An 18,942-nucleotide genomic window follows, 5' to 3' on the forward strand; every position below is an offset into this window, starting at 1 on the left:
GGGTTAGGTTTCAGGGAAATTTTTTTCGCCAGACAAAAGACTATATCTAATCTAATCTATATATACACCTTTACCCTGATATAATGCGATCCGATATAACATGAATTCGGATATAACTCAGTAAAGCAGCACTCCGGTGGGGCAGGGCTACGTGCTCTGTCAGATCAAAGCAAGTTCGATATAATGTGGTTTCACCCATAATGTGGTAAGATTTTTTGGCTCCCAAGGACAGCGTTATATTGGGGTAGAGGTATATATTAATTATACATATATATATACACACACACACACACACAGAGTATAAATTTTAAACAATACTGTACACAGCAATGATGATTGTGAAGCTTGGTTGAGGTGGTGGAGTCAGAGGGTGGAACAGGGTGGGATATTTCTCAGGGAATGCCTTGCTGCTAAATGATGAATTAACACTCGGCTGAGCTCTCAAGAGTTAACACATCGTTGTTAGGCAGCATGAATGGAGGGAGGAGACACAATAGACACATGGCACTAGCTGCAAACATTCCCTGCGGAAACTGAACGTGATGATAAACCTATGCTATCCCACTCCCTCCATTTGCCAAAGTGCCGGGAGAGAGAGAGGGGGGTGTGTGTGTGTGTGTGTGTGTGTGTGTGTGTGTGTGTGTGTGTGTGTGTGTGTGTGTGTGTGTGTGTGTGTGTGTGTGTGTGTGTGTGTGTGTGTGTGTGTGTGTGTGTGAAAGCGAGAGAGACAGAGACACACACCATGTGTGTGAGAGAGAGACATGCATTGCCCCTTTAAGTACACTGCCTTTTTAAGTAGATCGACAAGTTGAGATGACAGCTGCTGCCAGCAAGATCCCTCCATCCTGAGCCCTGTCCTCTCCCCCCCTGCTCTGTGGAGATGGGGTACAGGAGCGGGGGGAGGGGGACTCCCTGACATGAGTGCCCCTCTTCCCCTCCCACCCCCTGCACAGCAAGCAGGAGGCTCCTGGGAGCAGCTCCAAGGCAGAGGGCAGGCGCAGCACACGGCAGTAGTGGGAGGGACACCTGAACTGCCCAGCAATTGATAGCCTGCTGGGTGACTGGTGCACAGGAAACTTAGGGGAACTGATAGGAGGGCTGCCAGTCCCTCCTGGTTCCAAGCCCCCACCAGCTAGCTCCAATAGGCTGCTCTTCCTGTAAGCAGTGAACAAAGCAGGTGGCTGCCAAACAACATTATAAGGGAGCATTGCATAACTTTAAACGAGCATGTTTTCGAATTGATCAGTAATGTAACAATGAAACAACATTAACTGGGAGATGTTAAGTATGGAGTTATTGTATCAGGCAATGTAGCAGGTGCTACTAAAGTTTTATAAATCTGATAATTTTTCATGAACAGGGTCCATCGTTTTAAGAAATTACCTGTATCGCCTGAAACTAATGAACTTGTTTAAACCAGTTACTAATTTGCACCTACGGTCCTTTCATGCACACTGATATCAATGGAAGCACTATATGTGAAGGGACAGCAGGATCAGACCCAATTATGATACTAAATCAGGTTGAAATTCTCCAAACTCTAAAAACAGAATGTTTCCCAACCAAAATGAGGATTGTCTTATTGTCTTCATATTATAGTTGATAAATTCAGAGTCTGTATGGCTAGGAATGGACTCTTAAGTCAAGTCAACTAGGCCTGTTTAAAATGCTTTTAATGCTGTATTTTCTGCTGAATAAAATGAATGCCAGTAGCTCAGTACTCATGAGCAACCCTACAATGAGAGACTGGAGAAACCAATATCTGCATGCAAACTGATTTAAATGTTCAGCCTTCTGATGGATTATCATGAAGTAAAAAAATGATTTCACAAATACTTTGGTAGTAGTGGCCTCTCAAATCCAGCACTAATAATACAGTGTTGGCTGCAATGTAATTTAATAGTGCCAATTCTCATCAAGCAAGTTGATTAGCTGGCTTATCATCATAAGTATGTTTAAATCATTGTTCTCTTTCAAGTTTCCCCTTCACTCTTGCAGCTGTTCAAAAACAAGTCTTTCACATGGATAACAAACAAGTTGTGTTGTTTTCCTGTTGTCCCAACAACACTGAAGCCTTACTGGGTATTACACTTTTGCAGAAACATGGACAAAAATGAGAAATATTGGGCTAACTGGTTTTGCTGCTTTCAAGTCTGGAAATTGTAAGTGGCTATGAAAAGGAACTATTTCATTATATATTCCTTATCAGTATTCCTGAGGGCATTCTGTGCTAAAAGATTAAAAATTCTGTACCAAAAAATTAAAAATTCTGTGCACATTTTAAAATTCTGCAAATTTTATTTGTCAAATAAATGTAGCTGGCTGCAGAAAGCAGTGAGGCTGCACCCAGCCCTGAAACAGCACAAGGACCGAGCCTGCCCCAGGGCCCTGCTCCTTCATACCAGGTGCACCAGTTGTGGGCAGACAAGCTCAGCAAGGCAGGATCCAAGTGTGTGTGTGGGGGGGGAATCCCGGTGTGGGTTGAGAGGGTTCTGTGTGAGGCAATCCAGGTGCAGGTGGCTCAATGGGGGATCTGGATGCACTGGGGCTTGTTAGGAGGTTCTGGATGCAACGGTAATGGGACTCTGCAGGGGGGTCCAGGTGAAGGTGGTTGGGGCTCAGCATGGGCAGGTCTGAGTGTGAGGGGATAGAACTCAGCAGAGGGGTCGGGGGGGCTCAGTGCCGTGGGGATCCAGGTGTAGCTGGTTGGGGCTCAATGGGTAGGGTTCTGGGTGTGGGTGGCTTGTCAGGGTGGTCCAGATTCAGGGAGAGTGGAGCTCATTGGGGGGGTTCTGGGTGTAGGGGGTGATGCTCAGCAGAAGGGTCTGGGAATGTGGGGGTCTGGATGCATGGGGGTTGGGCAGATGGGTGGGGATCAGCACCCTGTACAGTGATCCTTTCCCATGCAGCTGAGGAGCCATGGGTGCAGGAAGTGTGTGTAGAGCTTCCTGCGCCTGGGGAGAAATCTGGGGGAGGGTCTGACCCAGCCCTGCATGTCGTGCAGGGGAAGAGGAAGTCCCGTCGTGCCCTGCCCAGCCAGGACTAGAAGCTGAACCTGATGCAGGGTAAGAGCCAATAGCCGGGTCTTCCACAGTCCCACCCGCTGCCCCATGGTAACACTGGTCAACAATTTTTGAGAAGTCATCTGCTTCAGAGATAAAATGTGCTATTTATTATGTATTTTGATGTGCTGAATTCAAATATAACAATTAAAACAACTGATTGGCTACTGTTTCTAAGATATTTCAGTTTTTACATTTTATGTCTATGTATATTGTGTAGATAGTAGAGTTTTAATCATAAATTGTAAACCTAGGTCTTTTCACGTGTTTATGGTTACTTTACATGATATTTCACCTGTCCTGTTTATGTAACACTTTAAAAATCAGCAAAAGGGTTATATAAATAAAATTTATTATGAAACAAAAGGCAAAAAACTATTATGTACATAGTTTAGTCCTATTCAGTGTCTTCTCGGCACTTCTTGGCTTGTTTCTTGTATTCCCAACTGGAGGCACCATGCAGAAGTAACAATTGCTGGTATGATCTGTTGGCTCTCTCCAAATCATTGGCACTGCAAAAGGCATAGATTTCCTTTTCCTGTTCAACCACTGGTGCAGATTTGTTGCACAAGTGTTGCAGCATATGTGTGGGGCCCACCTCTTGTCCTGATCTCCAATTTTGCAGCCAAAATAAAGGTGATAGGCTTTCTTAATTATAGTGGTTATGCTGCGCTTTTGTGATGCAAAAGTCACTTTACCACAAACATAGCAGAAGTTATCTGCACTGTTCACACAAGTACGAGGCATCTCTGCTCGCTTTGGCTAAACAGAAATGTGTCCCTTTGCAAAATCAAACACTGACAAATAAGAGAGCACGACACTGTATGATTTCTAGAGCTGATATAGGGCAATTTGTTCAACAGAGCGATGTAAGCTTTGTTATGATTGCATCATCCATGACTTCTAGGAATAACATGATGCAATTCAGATCATGTATGACGCAATACCAGCTTCAGATTGCATCATTCATTGTTTTGCCTAAAATGCAAGTACTGTCCAAACCCAGTCAGAGATTTATTCATAGATCCAGTCAAAGATGTATTTTAGTCATTTCTGGTTTAAATTGAGATCCCTTCCCTTTATAACTCACTTATCCTCTGCCATTCCCAAGTCAAGGGTCGTATATACTGACCCAATAGCATATCTTGAAAACTAGAGCCAATCAACAATTTTAAGCATCATTTTTGTTCTCTGAGCACCTAAAACATACTGCTGGGGAGGATCGTATGACCGCTCTTGTGGCTTCCCTTTGCTTCCCCATCAGAAAGTAATTTTTCTACGGGGAAGCAGAGAAATCCGTAGGAGACATAAATTCTGCCCATGAGCAGAGATGCAGAATTCCCTCAAGAGTATGTCAGGGACTGAGTTGTCTGTCTGCTGTTGTTGTAAATGAGTTCGCTGCATCTATTTAAGCACGATAATCTAAAGCCAGGTCTGCTTTGGAAACTTGCCAATATAATGTCAGTGTAGGGTGTGATTTTTATGATTCTTTGTATACCAGCAAAAGCCCTATTATAGATGCCATTATAACAGTATAAAACCATCTGAAAGCCTAAAAAGTCAGCGGAGTTCCACAAGGGATGAACTGGACCTACAGTGTCCAACATCACACACTAATCCTATATCCTGCAGTTACCATGGCACATACATGCACCAGAAAAAGAGGAACTGGTATAGCTGAAACTAAGAAAAATACATTTTTTTAAATTGCACTACGAATTTACTAGAGTAAATACACCCTTCGCAAATCCATAAAACTAAATATACACATTACTTGATTCTCTACTGCTTTCCACCTTGTGTAATTATGGCTGTGCAAAGATGGTGTAAAATGCTACCAAATCAGAATGGCACCAGAATAGTCACTTTCCAAAGGAGAAAATATCTACACAAGGTGCAAGGCAGGGCAGAAACTGACTTTTCAAGTTTTGGCCAAAAATGGATTTTTTCCCCATAAAAGTTGTGAGTGAAAGGGGGATTGAATATGACATGCCTTTGTAAATTAACCACAGTGTCTGCAATACAGCTGGGAATAAATCAGACTAAAATTTCAGATCCAGTAGAAAATTTAGTTTATTTTGCAGTAATCTTTGGAGAAAAAAAAAAAAAAAAAAAAAAAAAAAAACCACCACACACCACACTAACTAAGCAGTACAAAAAAAGATATTGCTTGGTCACACAGACCAAAAAATGTATATACCACTAAAAATATATAGAAAAGTAATGCCCCACAATTAATATTTTGCATGTTTTGTGATCTTCACCTTTTAAAAATGATATTACTACCTCGTTCATATCGAATAGTGGTTCTGGATTCAAAAAATATTTTTTACTTATGTTTACACTTAATATTTGCAGAATGACCTGTACTGAATCAAGTAGACCTCATGTAGGAATAGCTCTTTTCTAATGCTCTCTTTGGCAAGTCAAACAAGCCCTTTACATTTAGGGAAGGTTAATGTAACCGACGTTTAACTACTGGAAGTTATTTGTACTCCTCTTCAATGATTTCTTTGATCCACGAAAAAACCTGTGTGCTTATTTCCATCATAATATCGTCTGCTGTTCGTCCTTTTACTGCCATGCCATGGTTTGCTTTTTCAACCCAATGAATTTTTTTAAGGGTCTTCATTTTGCTTGCCACACCTTCCAATAATTTCTATAAAAATCAAGAGGTAAAAAATTATTACATGCCAGAAATTATGTGGAACGTAGTCATCCTTTTGTCCATCCTAACATAACAAGCAGCAGTTGAAAATGCAAATAGAATTCTGAGTGCATTTAAATCAATTGATATACTGTTGGATTACAATGTCATAATCTGTTTAATCTCTTCAGAGTACTTTGCCCAATGTTAGTCACTCACATGAAAAGAAAGTCCAATAAACAAAGAGAAGGACGTATCTATCTGAAGTCTTCTCCCATAAGCCACTGAAAAGCCATCCATTCCTGCTGCTAATGGGTCAAGACACCAGCAACAAAATGGAGGAACCTTCACAGACATGTGAAGGCCAGTCTCATAGGTCACAGAAGATAATGGAATATCAGTAGAATAGTTTTAGAACTAGCTCCTACTCTGTAGGATTTTCCCCAATACAAAGTAAGGGACTTTCTACACAGACCTAAGAATTTTCACGGTAAGAGTGTATACTCCAAGCTCTGCTCTTCTGTTGTGACCACTCATTAAAACGTTATGACATGCCAGAAGCACTTCCTAGGCCTGGACAGTTAAGTGCACAGAGTACTAAATCCTAGCAGGATTTTGTAAGGATCCTGTAACATGCATTCCAAATCTAACTTACATATATCTACTTCGTGGAGAAAAGAAGAGAAGATAAATTCCACACCTTGCTGAACATTACGTTCTGACTGTTACTAGCACTTGGTTCTGCAAACTAAACTCCACAAAAGTATCCCTTTTTCCACAGGAAGAGAGAGCACCCCTGAGCAAGCAAACTTTGCCAGAAATATTTTTATTTGTCCTGAAAAATACACTGAATATATTGATAATATAGCACAGTATACACTTTGTGTAATCTGAAATGGTAGGGGAGCTAAGATTTCTTTAGAACAATCAGGTCTATTCTCCCCAAGGCCATTTTTTACGTAATACTTGCCATTTGGTGCTATCTGGTCCATTCAAAAGGCAAACAAAATTCTGTTCAGAGGTATTTTTGGGCCCCAAGGATAAGCTGTCTGTAGTAGGGATGACCTGGCAATATCCAGGGAAGGTGTGATATCCATCAGAAAAGCATCCCAACTTTCTCTTTAATTTGATGGTAGAATTCCCTGCCTGGAGCTTCTTGCAGCACATCAGTGCTTGGAGAAGACTGTCAATTACCATCATTATCATCTTTGGATATTAGTGCTAAGCACATCTGAACAGTTTCCTATTTCCTCCCCTTTGTAACTCAACTCACTTTTTCACACATCTCATCTTCTGATCCTGAGACAAACAGCACAGGACACTTAATAAAAAATAAATCTTCATCCCGGAGTTTGGACAGAAGTTTTGGTCGATGCAGTGGATAAGATAAACATATCAGACCGTGAATGAAATCCTCATTGTCATCCTGGCTAATCTGACGTGTCACAGAGGCAGCGGCTCGTGAACCCATCGAACGACCTATCTCCCATTTAAACATAAAGAATAAAAATTATGTTTACTATCACATCATTTATATTCATATGAGAAGCACCATTCCTAAAAGTTATCCAATTTAGTGTATGTTGTAACACTAATATGACATATACTCTACAAAATGACTGTGAAGGAGCAGCTGAGAGACTTTTGTTCACCAGGACATTGGAGACCACCACCCAGAATTTTGGCGCGGTCAGATAATTGAACTGGGGGCAATTAATAATTTTGCATCCGTTATAAAGAAAGCAACGGAGGATCAGAAAATGGAATACTTATTTTGGGGAGTGGGGAAGGGAGCAGGGTAGAATGACAAGAAGTGGGCAATAACTCATATTTAAGTGGGATGTGTGAAGAACGCAGAAAAACTAGAATTCAGGACCCTTGAAATACTATAGAACAATGTTTACTATATTCTTGTACCACAAGGACATAGTATTGACTTTTTCCATGCTGCCTTAGTCAGTTAGTAGTAAAAATAAAGTTCCTGTGACCCACACTTCAAATCAGGCCAAGACATACACAGTGGATTTATTTCAAGTATCTACTCTAGTATTTTAAACTCCAGTGTAAACATATGGATACAAACTGAGAAGATGGAACCTGCATGAGGTCATTCTACGAGTGACAATGTGAGATCATCAAGGTATCTCCCCCAAAAGAAGTCACATTAGCTGGTGGATCAAGTTTTTTGAGGCTCTGGAGATGGCTGGATTAAACTGTTTGTGAGGTCTGTTGGAGTCAGAGGGGGTTTGGTTTTGCCTTTAGCTTAATAATGGAAGGAGAATTGGAGATCCTGGAATAATGTAAATCCTACTAACCCCCAGGAAGGCGCAGTTACCTACAAGATGACCTAGAGAAAAGGTCTGGGTACTGAATAACAGTAACAAGAGCTAAGATACCAGTGGCACAAGTACTTTCACTATTCATGCATATATATTTAAGTGTATTTTTCTTAGTTACTCAATATTTAAAAAAATGTATATTTGATATCCAATTTGTTTTTAGGTTTTCTTTATACAAGGAAACACATTTAGAACAGGTATAAGCAGGTGCTATTCCACTGACCTACACCATGTATGAACTCCTCTTCCTTTGATAACATGTGTGTGTGTGTGTACATATTTAAGTAAATCCATCTTTTCTATTGTTCTGCTACTACATGCAGATACAGGATATGTATAGATGGGGTGAATTAAATGGCATTCAGTTTACCATACAGTGTATGTTTTATTAAATAAAACTTGAGTTTTGTATAGTGTCAAGTTACAGATCACTAGAGACAGCTTGTCCTAGTCCTTTCTCTGCAAGTCCAGGATCTAATATGGGTTTCACATGGCTAAATAAAATGTACACAAACATTAAACAGTATAAAGTGACAAAGGGTAACTTTTAGACAAGAACTGGATCTTATTACTCTGTTATAGATTTTCTAAACTACAGATCTTTGTATGGAAACAGTTTTAATAAAGAAAAAAGCTAGTTTGTTTCTATATATAGTTTGGAGTTAGACAGCTGAAGAGAAAAAGTACTGGAAAAATAAGATTATTGCTGAAGAATAGATTGTAAAAGTAATATTGCTAAGTAGTACTGTTCTGTATATTACATATGTTATTTAACTACCTAACACTCAATACTAGTAAACGACACTATCAATGAAGTACTTAATTGGAAGTATATGGAAATCATAACTGATGATCTGATTTCAGTCTCCCTAGATATCCATCCATATTGTCCCTCAGTTATATCTGTGTCAAATTATGGGTCAAATAATAGATTAAGACACAACTGCGCAGTGTCCTCGGGATCGATGGGCTTCATGGCCTCTTGCATCAATCCTGAGAACTCCCAATTTTTCTCACCCCTCAGGAATGGGAGAATTATACAATGTACTCTTAAAACCACCATAAGGGGTAGGATGGTAAACAAAAACATACACCCGCCCCCCCCACTTACCTCCAAGAAAGACACCAGGAAGTTTATATTCACCAGAGGACTTTAAATATTCCTAAGGAAATGAAACAGCATTTTTTATTTGTTTAAAAGACAGCATTTTAAGATACATGATAAAAAAATTGTTGTAGCTGAAGAATCTGAAATTGGATACTTCCCCCAATAAAACAGTCAATTTATTTATACGTGATGTTTCTTCTCACTTTCTCAGACCCACAAACAAGTACTTCTGCAATACTTTTAATGAAAGAACAATTTAACAAGCCCAATACTCACAAGCTACCCTACAATAATACACCAGTGCGTCTAAGGTAGATGTGATCAACTTAGTGATGGAACTTTTCAATTTCAAGTTTACCAAAAGATTATGAATTATAAATAAAATATTTTAAAAAATTGAGAAGTATCCTGCCAGTGTTATCTAAATAAACATTCAATACAATAGCATATTTCTGATTTCCTAACCAACAATCTGGTTAGAAAAACAGTATTATTTTGTACTTTTAAAGAAACTTCAACACACAGATCCTCAGAAGGCCTGCATTAATATCAGCAAGATCTAATTTCAGTAAAATACAGCGTTAAAACACAACATATAGAAACAATTGTGATATCAAAGTGTGAAGGGAACCTCAGAGGGCTGGACTGTGCTCTAGTCTTACTCAGCCAGCTAAGTGAGTACGATTCCCTGACTCACTTGCTAGGCACTGCCTGAATCTTGGGTGCGGGTCTGACACAGAGTGCAGCTCCTGCTCTCCAGATACAAGGTACGGACAAAGTCTTGGGTCTACCTCCTACCTAGGGTTGCCAACTTTCTAATCGCACAAAAACAGACACCCTTGCCCTGCCCAGTCCCCAAGGCCCTGCTCCTGCCTCACTCCACCCCACCCTATCCCCGTCGCTGGCTCTCCCCCACCCTCACTCACTTTCACCGGGCTGGGGCAGGGGGTTGGGGTGCAGGAGGTGGTGAGGGCTCCAGCTAAGGATGCAGGCTCTGGGGTGGGGCCAGGGATGAGGGGCTTCAGAATATGGGAGGGGGCTCAGGACTGGGGATTGGGGTGTGTGGGCTCCAGGAGGGAGTCTGGGTGTGGGAGTGGGATCAGGTTCGGGAGGGGTTTCAGGGCTGGGGTGCAGGAGAGGGTTCAGGGTGTGGGCTCCAGCCTGGCAGCACTTACCTCAGGTAGCTCCTGGAAGCAGCTGGCATTTCCAGCTCCTAGGCGGAGAGGCCAGGGGGCTCTGCGTGCTTCACCCAGCTGCAGGCTCTGTCCTCGCAGCTCCCACTGGCCGCAGTTCCCGGACAATGGGAGCTGCAGAGCAGGTGCTCAGGGCGGGGCCAGCGTGCCACCCCTATGCCTAGGAGCTGGATATGCCGGCCGCTTCCGGAAGCCGGGTAGAACCCAGGCAGATAGGGAGCCTGCCTTAGGCCTGTTGTGGGCGGCCACCCAAACTTTTAATGGCCCAGTGAGCAGTGCTCACCAGAGCCGTCCAGGTCCCTTTTTGACCGGGTGTTCCTACTCCTACCCTCTGGCTAGCGTAGCTGGCTTGAGTAAGAGGAAGTCAGGAATAAGCTGCACCCTTTCAAGGGCTGTACTCACTCCCACCTGCCCCAGGGCTGAAAAAGAACCGAGGGTCTTCCTAATGGCTCAATCTTGTCTTGAATGATTATAGTAGAAGGATGTCAAATACAACAAAAACAACTTACGCAAGAGGAGGAGGAAACTGAAAGAGCTTGGCTTGTTTAGCCTAGCAAAACAAAGTTAAGAGGAAATATTATTGCTCTCTATAAATATATTGGTTGGGGGGATTATAAACACCACGGAGGATAAAGAGCTATTTAAGTTAAAGGAAAATGTTGGCACAAGAACAAGTGTGTATAAACTGTCCGTAAGTATACACTGGAAATTAGATTTCTAACCATCAAAGGAGTGAGATTTGTGAAGAGCCTCACAATAGAAGTTGTGTGGCAAAACAAATTAGTTAGTTTTTAAGACAGAGCTGAATAAATTTATAAGCAAGATTTATGACTTTTGCTTGTGGTGACAGGGGGTTAGTCTCAGCAGCCCTAGGGGTCACTTCTGGTTCTAGTGTTTTATATTTCTAAAATCTCATGCTTCAGGGCTTCAGTCAGTCACCCGCGGGAGTCAAGAAGGAAATTCTCCTGCCCCTATCTGTCCCTGGGTACTCTGTTTGGCTTTTTTTCCTCCACAGCTGAAAATAAGACACTGGACATGGAGTGTAGGGATACTCTGAGGTGGTACAAAGTATTCTCTCTCAGGTGCCTGGCTGGTGGGTCTAGCTCACATGTTCAGGGTTTAACTGATCACCATTTTTGGTGATGGGAAGGAATTTTCTCCCAGGTCAGACTGGGGACCTTGGGGTTACTCACCTTTCTCTGCATCATGGAATGGGGTCACTTGCTAGGATCATCTGGGTATATCTAAACAAATCAATTCTCTGCATTGATGGTACCCCAGTCCCTCCGGTTTTTTGGCCCATGGCATCCAATAGTTTAATCTTCTGAAGACTGTAATACCGTGATCTAATTCTGGCTGCTGGGTGCCAAGGTGGCTGGAAGGTCTGTGATATAGGTCAGACTAGATGATCTGGTGGTCCCTCCTGACCTTAAACTCCATGAGAAAAGCATTTTAATACTTAGTAGTGGCAGGAAATGAAATATGTAAAAAGCATATAAGTGGATTTTAATAAAAATTAAATTAATTTAACAAGTAGACTGGAGTGTTGCTGTGACTTTAAACTTCCCAGAATTTAAAATACAATCTGGTCTTTTCTTACCACAACTGTTTTATATGCTTTAGTCCTATAAGCAATGTTAAGGCCTTTACAGGTAAATCTCAAGCACAGAAGTCCACGGGATGCAAGATAGGCTACCAAAGAAACTAAATGAGAGAAATTCATATCTCCTCCAGCTCCATGAGTAAGAATCACTCCGTGTGTTAATATCTTGTCTGGGACAGAAAAAATAGCATCTAGGTATTTATTTCCAAAAGGTATTTTCACTTTAACCTAGAAATAAAAATAAAAAAAAAAAGTAAGAAAGAAATATTTCCAGTTTGTACATTCAGGATATCGTGCCATAAATAATTTGCAGTTGTCACACTGTTCTGTGCTCTGATACAAACGTAATGAAGGATGGCCTTGCTATTAAGGCAATGTACTAGCAGTCGAGAGATCTAGTTTCTTCTATTCTTGTTTCAGTCAAAGACTTCCTGGGTGACCTGGACAAATCAATCATTCTGGAGAAACGGAAACCGCTGTAAAATGAAGATAATGATGCTTCCCTAACTTACAGGGGAGTTGTGAGACACACAGAAACACTGTCAATTTGAAAGATTTTATATAGACCAAGAGAGAGAAATATATTGTCAGGCACCATAACAGCCTACTCCCTCAATTTTTTTAAACAATAACAGTTTCCCTAGAAAATTTCTCTCACCCATGTGTGGAACCACTTGCAGAATCCATGCAGGTGAAACAGTAAAAAATAACTATACAAAGAGTGCTTTCAAATGAACAAAGTCACCTGAGGAAAAAAAATGAACCTGGCTTCTTTCAGTATATTAATTTTAGGCATTACATGTAACCACAATAGGTAAAAATGTTTTAAATTGACAGTGTCCCTTTACTTTTAATGTTTGAGGGACTCAGATATTATGGTGATGAGTGCCATAAAATACTTATATGAAATAAAATATTGAATTCAATTTCAAAGAAACACAAAGAAGGCACCTATCATATACTCTAGGTGCCTCTGGCAGCTATTTAAAACAATGAAACATGAAAGAGGACAAACAAAACAAACAAACAGCATAGCAATAAGTGATTATACATTATAGAAAAGGGGAAATGAGGAAAAATGCACCACTATTCCCTACATAAGGTCCTTCAAATAACATCTCCTTTCCCCAAAGGCCGTTGTAAAATGATACATCTTGCAGCATCCCATGGAGATCCATACATTTCAGCTATTTTGAAGTGGGGGAGTAATCTGGGGCTAATTAATTCCAAAACTGAAGAAATATGCCCTGCCAGTAGCTCCCTCTCTTTGCACAGCTGCCAAGTTTAATTCTGCTCCTAGTTTGACATTTTATGCAAATTATTTAACAAGCTAATTTGTACATTATATGCAAAGTTTTTGCATAAACCATAATCTTGAGGGTATGTTCAATACTGCCCTGAGCAGTGTTGGAAGTGAGGCATGGAGCTGAACAAAACTTGGCAGTTCTGGCTGGTGAGGATGCTCACTTGAGGGGGGCTGGTGGATGGCTGGGTACCAGTGGGGAATCTAAGTAGGAAGTTAGGTGGGTGGTTGTTGGGGCTGCTGGAAAACAAAAGGATACTGGGGGGTTGGGGATTGCTGAGGGTATTGACACTCATGGGGAGGCAAGGGATACTGTGGCTGGGTGGGAGTCTAGCATAGGGGTGGGGACCTGGGACCAGTAGTAGACTCTCTTGTGCTGCTGCTGCACCTCCTCCTCAAGCTGCTCATTCCTGGTCAAATAGAAGGAACAGCCAGAAAGGAGGCAACTAACTGCCTTGTCCACAGGCACCTCTAGTGAGTGACCAAAATACTGAACTGCAGGTGAATGCCTGTAGCCTCCTCACAGCTCACCTAGACAAGTGACATTTCAGGTAAGATGTGTGAATGCACGACATAGCTGTCAAAAGCATGACTGCAGCACGAAATGCATGTTGGTAGCCCTGTCTTTTATATATAGTAAGGGAGCTCCACCTCCAGAACTTCCAGTTCTCAATTACAGCAGTTTTGCACAAGGTGAGAGGTGATCTCTCAAGGCAGAAAAAGTGCAGGCCATTTAGGGCTGTGTAGGTAAATTCCAAAAGCATCTAGCGGGGAAGCTCGGCAGGCCACAAAGCACTGGCAGCAGTTCACTGTGAAATACAAGTAACTGCTGTAAACTGTACCGGCTGCAATTTCCCAATGGAGTTAAGATATAGCCCCAAATAAAGCATAGTGCACTTATCTGTTAGTTACTTATATGGACCCATTACTATAGCATCTAGCACCTCACAATCTTTTTAAATGTATTTACAAAACCCCTGTGATATAGGGAAGTACAATTTTCCCTACAAAGAGACTAAATTATTTGCTCAAGGTCATGCACCAAGTCTGTGGCAGAACAAGGACTTGAACTCAGGGGTCCTAAATCCTAGGCTAGTGCCAAGTGGATTGAATACTGGACCATCCTTCCTCTCTCAGTGATGACAAAACATGAATCACAGTAGTGAAGTCTCCACTAAAGAGAAAAATATCCAACCTCTTCAGCAAATTGAAATAGAAAGGAAAAAAGAAAGATGAAAGCTAGTTGTCCATTTTAACAGAGCATCAGCAGAACACTACAATGTTTGGTAGTACAAATACAAAAGGGGAGTATTTATTTATTCAATAAATTTCTCATTCAAAAATCTGTCAGGAGATTTTCCACCCCTCCATGGATAATTTATTTTGATCCTTTTTGTAAGTTTGTTTATAAAACCTGAACTTTGAGGTAAATTTGATCTGACAATTCCCTTTTAGTCTTGTTAAAGATAACAAGTGCAAGGTAAGAACCACCACAAAAACCCACCGGCCCTGGAAAGTCTAATTGATACTGTACAGATCATATTTATCCCTTCAAATAGTTTACTTCAACTTCGTTTCCCTTCAAATAGGGAAACAAAATAAGGGTTATTCCAGCAAAAGTAAAACTCCCTGAGTTCAGGAAATGAACTTGCAGCGAGGAATGAAAACGCACCTCTGTAAACCCACCCATGTTGCTGGCGGGCAGGGCCGTTTGCCTTTCAGAAGACAGCAGGACAAATCTCTGTAATAAAAAGGGTTTTTTTTATATTTCAGGGCTGCACGAGCCCCCCGCGGGGGGCAGGGACGGGCAGGTGCCAGGCACAGGCTGCCAGCGGGGAGCCCGGCTCTGCCACAGCGACTGACGGGAGGCTACTCTCCAGCTACTCTAGTCTCGCGGCCGCCCCCGGGCCCGGCTCTGCCCCCAGCAGGGGGAGCGGCCGCCGCGGCCTGGCCTGGCCGTAGGGAGGGTCGGTTCCGAGCCCTCCCCCCGCGGCGCGGTGCACACCGGCCTACGCGCCCCACCCCCACTTATACAGCGGCACCATCGCCCCACCCTGCAGCGCCGGGCCGGGCCGGTTCCCGCCGAGCCGGTTCCTTCTCCGCCGCGGAACGGGCCGAGCCCCGGCCCCGCAGCAGCCCAGCCTCGCCCGCCGATCGCTGTAGGGAGCATGCGCGGGCGCGGGGCATGCTGGGAGTTGTAGTTCGCTCTCAACTGAAACTAACCGCGCGCGCCCCTCTTTTATCCCCGTTGGAAGCCGCCTCCCCACCCAGACTGCGCTGTGCGCTCGCGCTAGGGCTGCCAGGTGTCCGGCTTGCGACCGGAGCGCCCGGTCGAAAAGGGAGCCTGGTGGCTCCAGTCAGCACTGCTGAGCGGGCTGCTAAAAGGCCAGTCGGTGGGGCAGGCAGGCTCCCTGCCTGCCACGGCTCCGTGCCGCTCCCGGAAGCAGCGCCACCTGCCCCCTCTGGCTCCTATGCCTAGGAGCAGCCCCGGGGCTCCACACTCTGTCCCCACCCCAAGTGCCTCCCCTGCAGCTCCCATTGGCTGGGAACCGCGGCCAATGGAAGCTGTGGGGGCGGCACCTGCGGATGGTGCAGTGCGCAGAGCCACCTGGCCGTGCCTCCGCGTAGGAGCTGGAGGGGGGACATGCCACTATTTCTGGGAGCTGATTGAGGTAAGTGCTGCCCGGAGCCTGCATCCCTGATCCTCTCCCATGCCCCAACCCCCTACCCCTGCCCTGATCCCCCTCCCACCCTCCAAACCCCTCAGTCCCAGCCCAGAGCACCCTCTTGCACCTCAAACCTCTGATCCCAAGTGCCACCCCACAGCCCGCACCCCCAGCCACAGCCTTCACCCCCCATGCACCCTAACCCCCTGCCCCAGTGTGGAGCCCCCTCCCACATTCCAAACCCTTTATTCCCAGCCCAGAGCCCCCTCCTTCACCCCAACCCCCTCATCCCTGGCCCCAGCCCTGAGCCCTCACCCCCTCCCGCACTCCAACCCCCTGCCCCAGCCCGGTGAAAATGAGCGTGTGAGCAAGGATGGGGGAGAGGAGGGATGGAGTGAGTGGGAGTGGGGCCTTGTAGAAGGAGCAGGGCCTTGGGGAATGGGGTGGGCTAGGGTGTTCGGTTTTTTACAATTAGAAAGTGGGCAACCCTATTGCCTCCACAGAGTGGGGCAGGGAGCCGGGGCGGAGCAGGAGCTGAGGGTTCGGGTTGGGGGTGGCACTGGCAGTTGAGGGGTAGGCCCTGAGGGTAGCATGCCATGTCCACCTCTCTGAATCCCTTGGTTGGACATTCATGGCTTTGGAGCAATAGTTCAGATCATTTGGCATGAAAGCTTTATTTCTGATTGGGCTTAGGACAGAATGAAGAGTAGTAAATGGAGCATATGGCGCAGCAAGAACCTGAGGGTTAATCGTGAAGAATTACTATCTATCTTGTGACACTGAACTGTCATGTGACCTCACATCTGCATGAGAAAATAGTCACCCTTGCTTTACCAATAAACTCAGTGGAGGGTTTATGCTTCACTGTAGATCATCATCTCTCCAAAATAAGAATTCATAGGAACCTGAGCGAAATGATGATTGTTCAGCTGTTGCTTTGCTCTGTCACCCAATATTTAACAGAGCTTGATTTGGGTTTGAATACCATCCCACATCGCAAACTTTTTTTGAACTCAAATATTCATGAAAAAGTTGGCCTGTGAGTGATAATGATGTAGAAATAATTGTTATTCTTTTAGAATCAATCCATATCCCATTGAAGTGAATGGAATGACTCCCATTGATTTAATGGAAGGTGAAAGTAAGTGCTCAGAGCTACAGTACACAAACTTTCTGGCAGCTAACAGGATACTGGATCAACAAGGGGTTTAAAAAAAGAACATCTGAACTATATTGTGCAGATTTTAAGTACAAATATCCAGGTGCCATCATTTCAGCAAAATTTCCGAGTTTGTGTAATAAATAGCAGGATCAATAAAAGAAGTATTCACCTGGTAAAACAAAATGTAGTGCAATCATAGTAAAACTATGACTGTGATATGTACACCATGGGATGCTTCACACTCAGTAATCTACACAAAGTATATTTTATTAAAATACTCTTCCAGGACAGACTATGGTCAAACAGAGGTTGACTGGACTTTTCAAGGACTTCTCAATTGTTGTCATACAAAAGGCCTGGTTGTTACCCGGCTAGTTTGAGATGTCATCACCAGTTGACATTCCACTACTACATGATTTTATCTCTACTGGAAAATAAGTGAGCTCCACTTTTTTTTTGGGGGGGGAGAGGATTTTAATGTTATTCTGACTCAGTACAAGTGGAATTTATTGAAGATTGATTCAAGTACTCAAGCTTCCTGAGAAGCTAACCCAGGAGATAAGCTCTGACCGAGCTAATATCTCAGTGAGCATTGACAGTTAAATAGAAGTTTTAGATCCAGGCATTGTTGCTTTTAAATCAAAAATATTAGAGGCAAATACGTCAACCATGTTTAGTCTGAGCAAAATAGATTTATCCTTTCAGTTTTGATTCAACCCTTGCTGATGTCAAAATTACCATCTCAAAACTGGCTAAAAACATGTAGTGCCAAATTAGGAGAGAGTGATATAAAACCAACAGAAAGCTGTTATCTAGCTCTCAGAGAAGAAAGTTCCCTAGAAAGAAAGTTACAAATGTGGAGCCACTGGGAAAAGGTTTTAATGGACTCACTGTTCCATAATTGCAAGTGTTGAGAATGAGCTGTCACAGGATCTCGCAGCTGACCCTGTCATGTTAGGGAAACCCTGCAGAATGCTAGAGACAAAATGCCAGGAGACTTCCATATCTGTTTTTCCTTGTGTTGTATTAGGCGCTATTTGCTGCAGTGTTCCCTCTAAGAGCTTTACAACAGTGTTGAATACATTTATTTAGATCACAGATTACTCTCACATTGTTATTATTAGTACTGATTATTTACAAGTCATCCAAAAATGTGCTAGGTTCTAGACAGAATAAGACAGGTTGCTACCCTGAAGAGCTTACAATCTAAATACTCAATATACACAGCAGAACAAAAGAAAGGGAGAAAGAAGAAACACAATTTTAAAAAGAAATGTATGGTTTTAATTATCTGCTCTTTTATCCCTGATTGCTTACCTAATTATAATTACTATGTAACCTATGTCAGTGTGCTCTAGTATCTTTTAAAAAAACAGTATTCACTATTTTTTTTATCACCTACCTAGTCCATCCCATATATTCCTCCAACTCTTGCTTGTTTACTCATGGTCTTGTTCCATCTCTTGTGCAAATGCTTATCAGTTGTTAAACCTTTTCCTGTGTCCTAACTCTCTACCTTATGCTTCACTTGTTGAATCAGCTGCTACCCACCTAAACCCTTTTTTCTGTGTTCATTCTCTCCAAGCTGTAAGCAAGATAGTCTTCTCCCCTCCCCCACAAGTGTTAAATTCCATCCCCATATGAACAGCTTACTAAATATGGGACAGCTGATGTCAGTTACTGTATCGGGCAGTGAAGATGTTCACGCTGTTGTGGTTGCATGTGCTAGGAAAAGACAGGCTGTTGGTGCCCGCATTATTTTGTTTCACAGGGGTAGAGGTGAGCTACTCTGCTTGCCCCCATTATTCCTACAAATGCTGCTGCCCAAGCCCTTATTCCTGGGAGATCAGGGGCATTTA

The 18,942-nt window shown here is 43.1% G+C and overlaps 1 protein-coding gene across 5 annotated transcripts; it reads right to left on the reverse strand.

Annotated features, from left to right (window-relative positions):
• Positions 1–5,172: 5,172 nt before the first annotated feature.
• TEX30 (testis expressed 30) lies at positions 5,173–18,669 on the reverse strand. 5 transcript variants are annotated; one of them, XM_034758194.1, is made up of 6 exons: positions 15,523–15,648; positions 14,928–14,996; positions 11,950–12,180; positions 9,160–9,211; positions 6,983–7,188; positions 5,173–5,721 (listed from the first exon to the last, which is right to left on the reverse strand). In XM_034758194.1, exons 2-6 carry the CDS (start codon positions 14,943–14,945, stop codon positions 5,548–5,550), a joined length of 681 nt encoding a protein of 226 aa, XP_034614085.1. In that variant the 5' UTR covers positions 14,946–14,996; positions 15,523–15,648; the 3' UTR covers positions 5,173–5,547. The 5 variants fall into 5 exon arrangements, with proteins under 5 accessions (XP_034614085.1, XP_034614082.1, XP_034614083.1 ...); XM_034758191.1 differs by lacking the exon at positions 15,523–15,648 and adding an exon at positions 15,309–15,444 and having other exon boundaries at positions 14,942–14,996; XM_034758192.1 differs by lacking the exon at positions 15,523–15,648 and adding an exon at positions 15,309–15,443.
• Positions 18,670–18,942: the final 273 nt, after the last annotated feature.

The sequence above is a fragment of the Trachemys scripta genome, chromosome 1 (genome assembly GCF_013100865.1).
Source record: "Trachemys scripta elegans isolate TJP31775 chromosome 1, CAS_Tse_1.0, whole genome shotgun sequence".
NCBI lineage: Eukaryota > Metazoa > Chordata > Testudines > Emydidae > Trachemys > Trachemys scripta.

What these genes read in the sequence shown, in the direction of transcription:
- TEX30 (XM_034758191.1), bottom strand. Translation starts at nt 15,442, where the DNA reads ATGCCCCGCGCCCGCGCATGCTCCCTACAGCGATCGGCGGGCGAGGCT. An exon ending in CCTGCCCGCCAGCAACATGG is followed by an intron (nt 12,181 to 14,941) that starts GTGGGTTTACAG and finishes TTTTATTTCTAG; the next exon opens with GTTAAAGTGAAAATACCTTT. An exon ending in AAGATGAGATGTGTGAAAAA is followed by an intron (nt 5,722 to 6,982) that starts GTGAGTTGAGTT and finishes TGATTTTTATAG; the next exon opens with AAATTATTGGAAGGTGTGGC.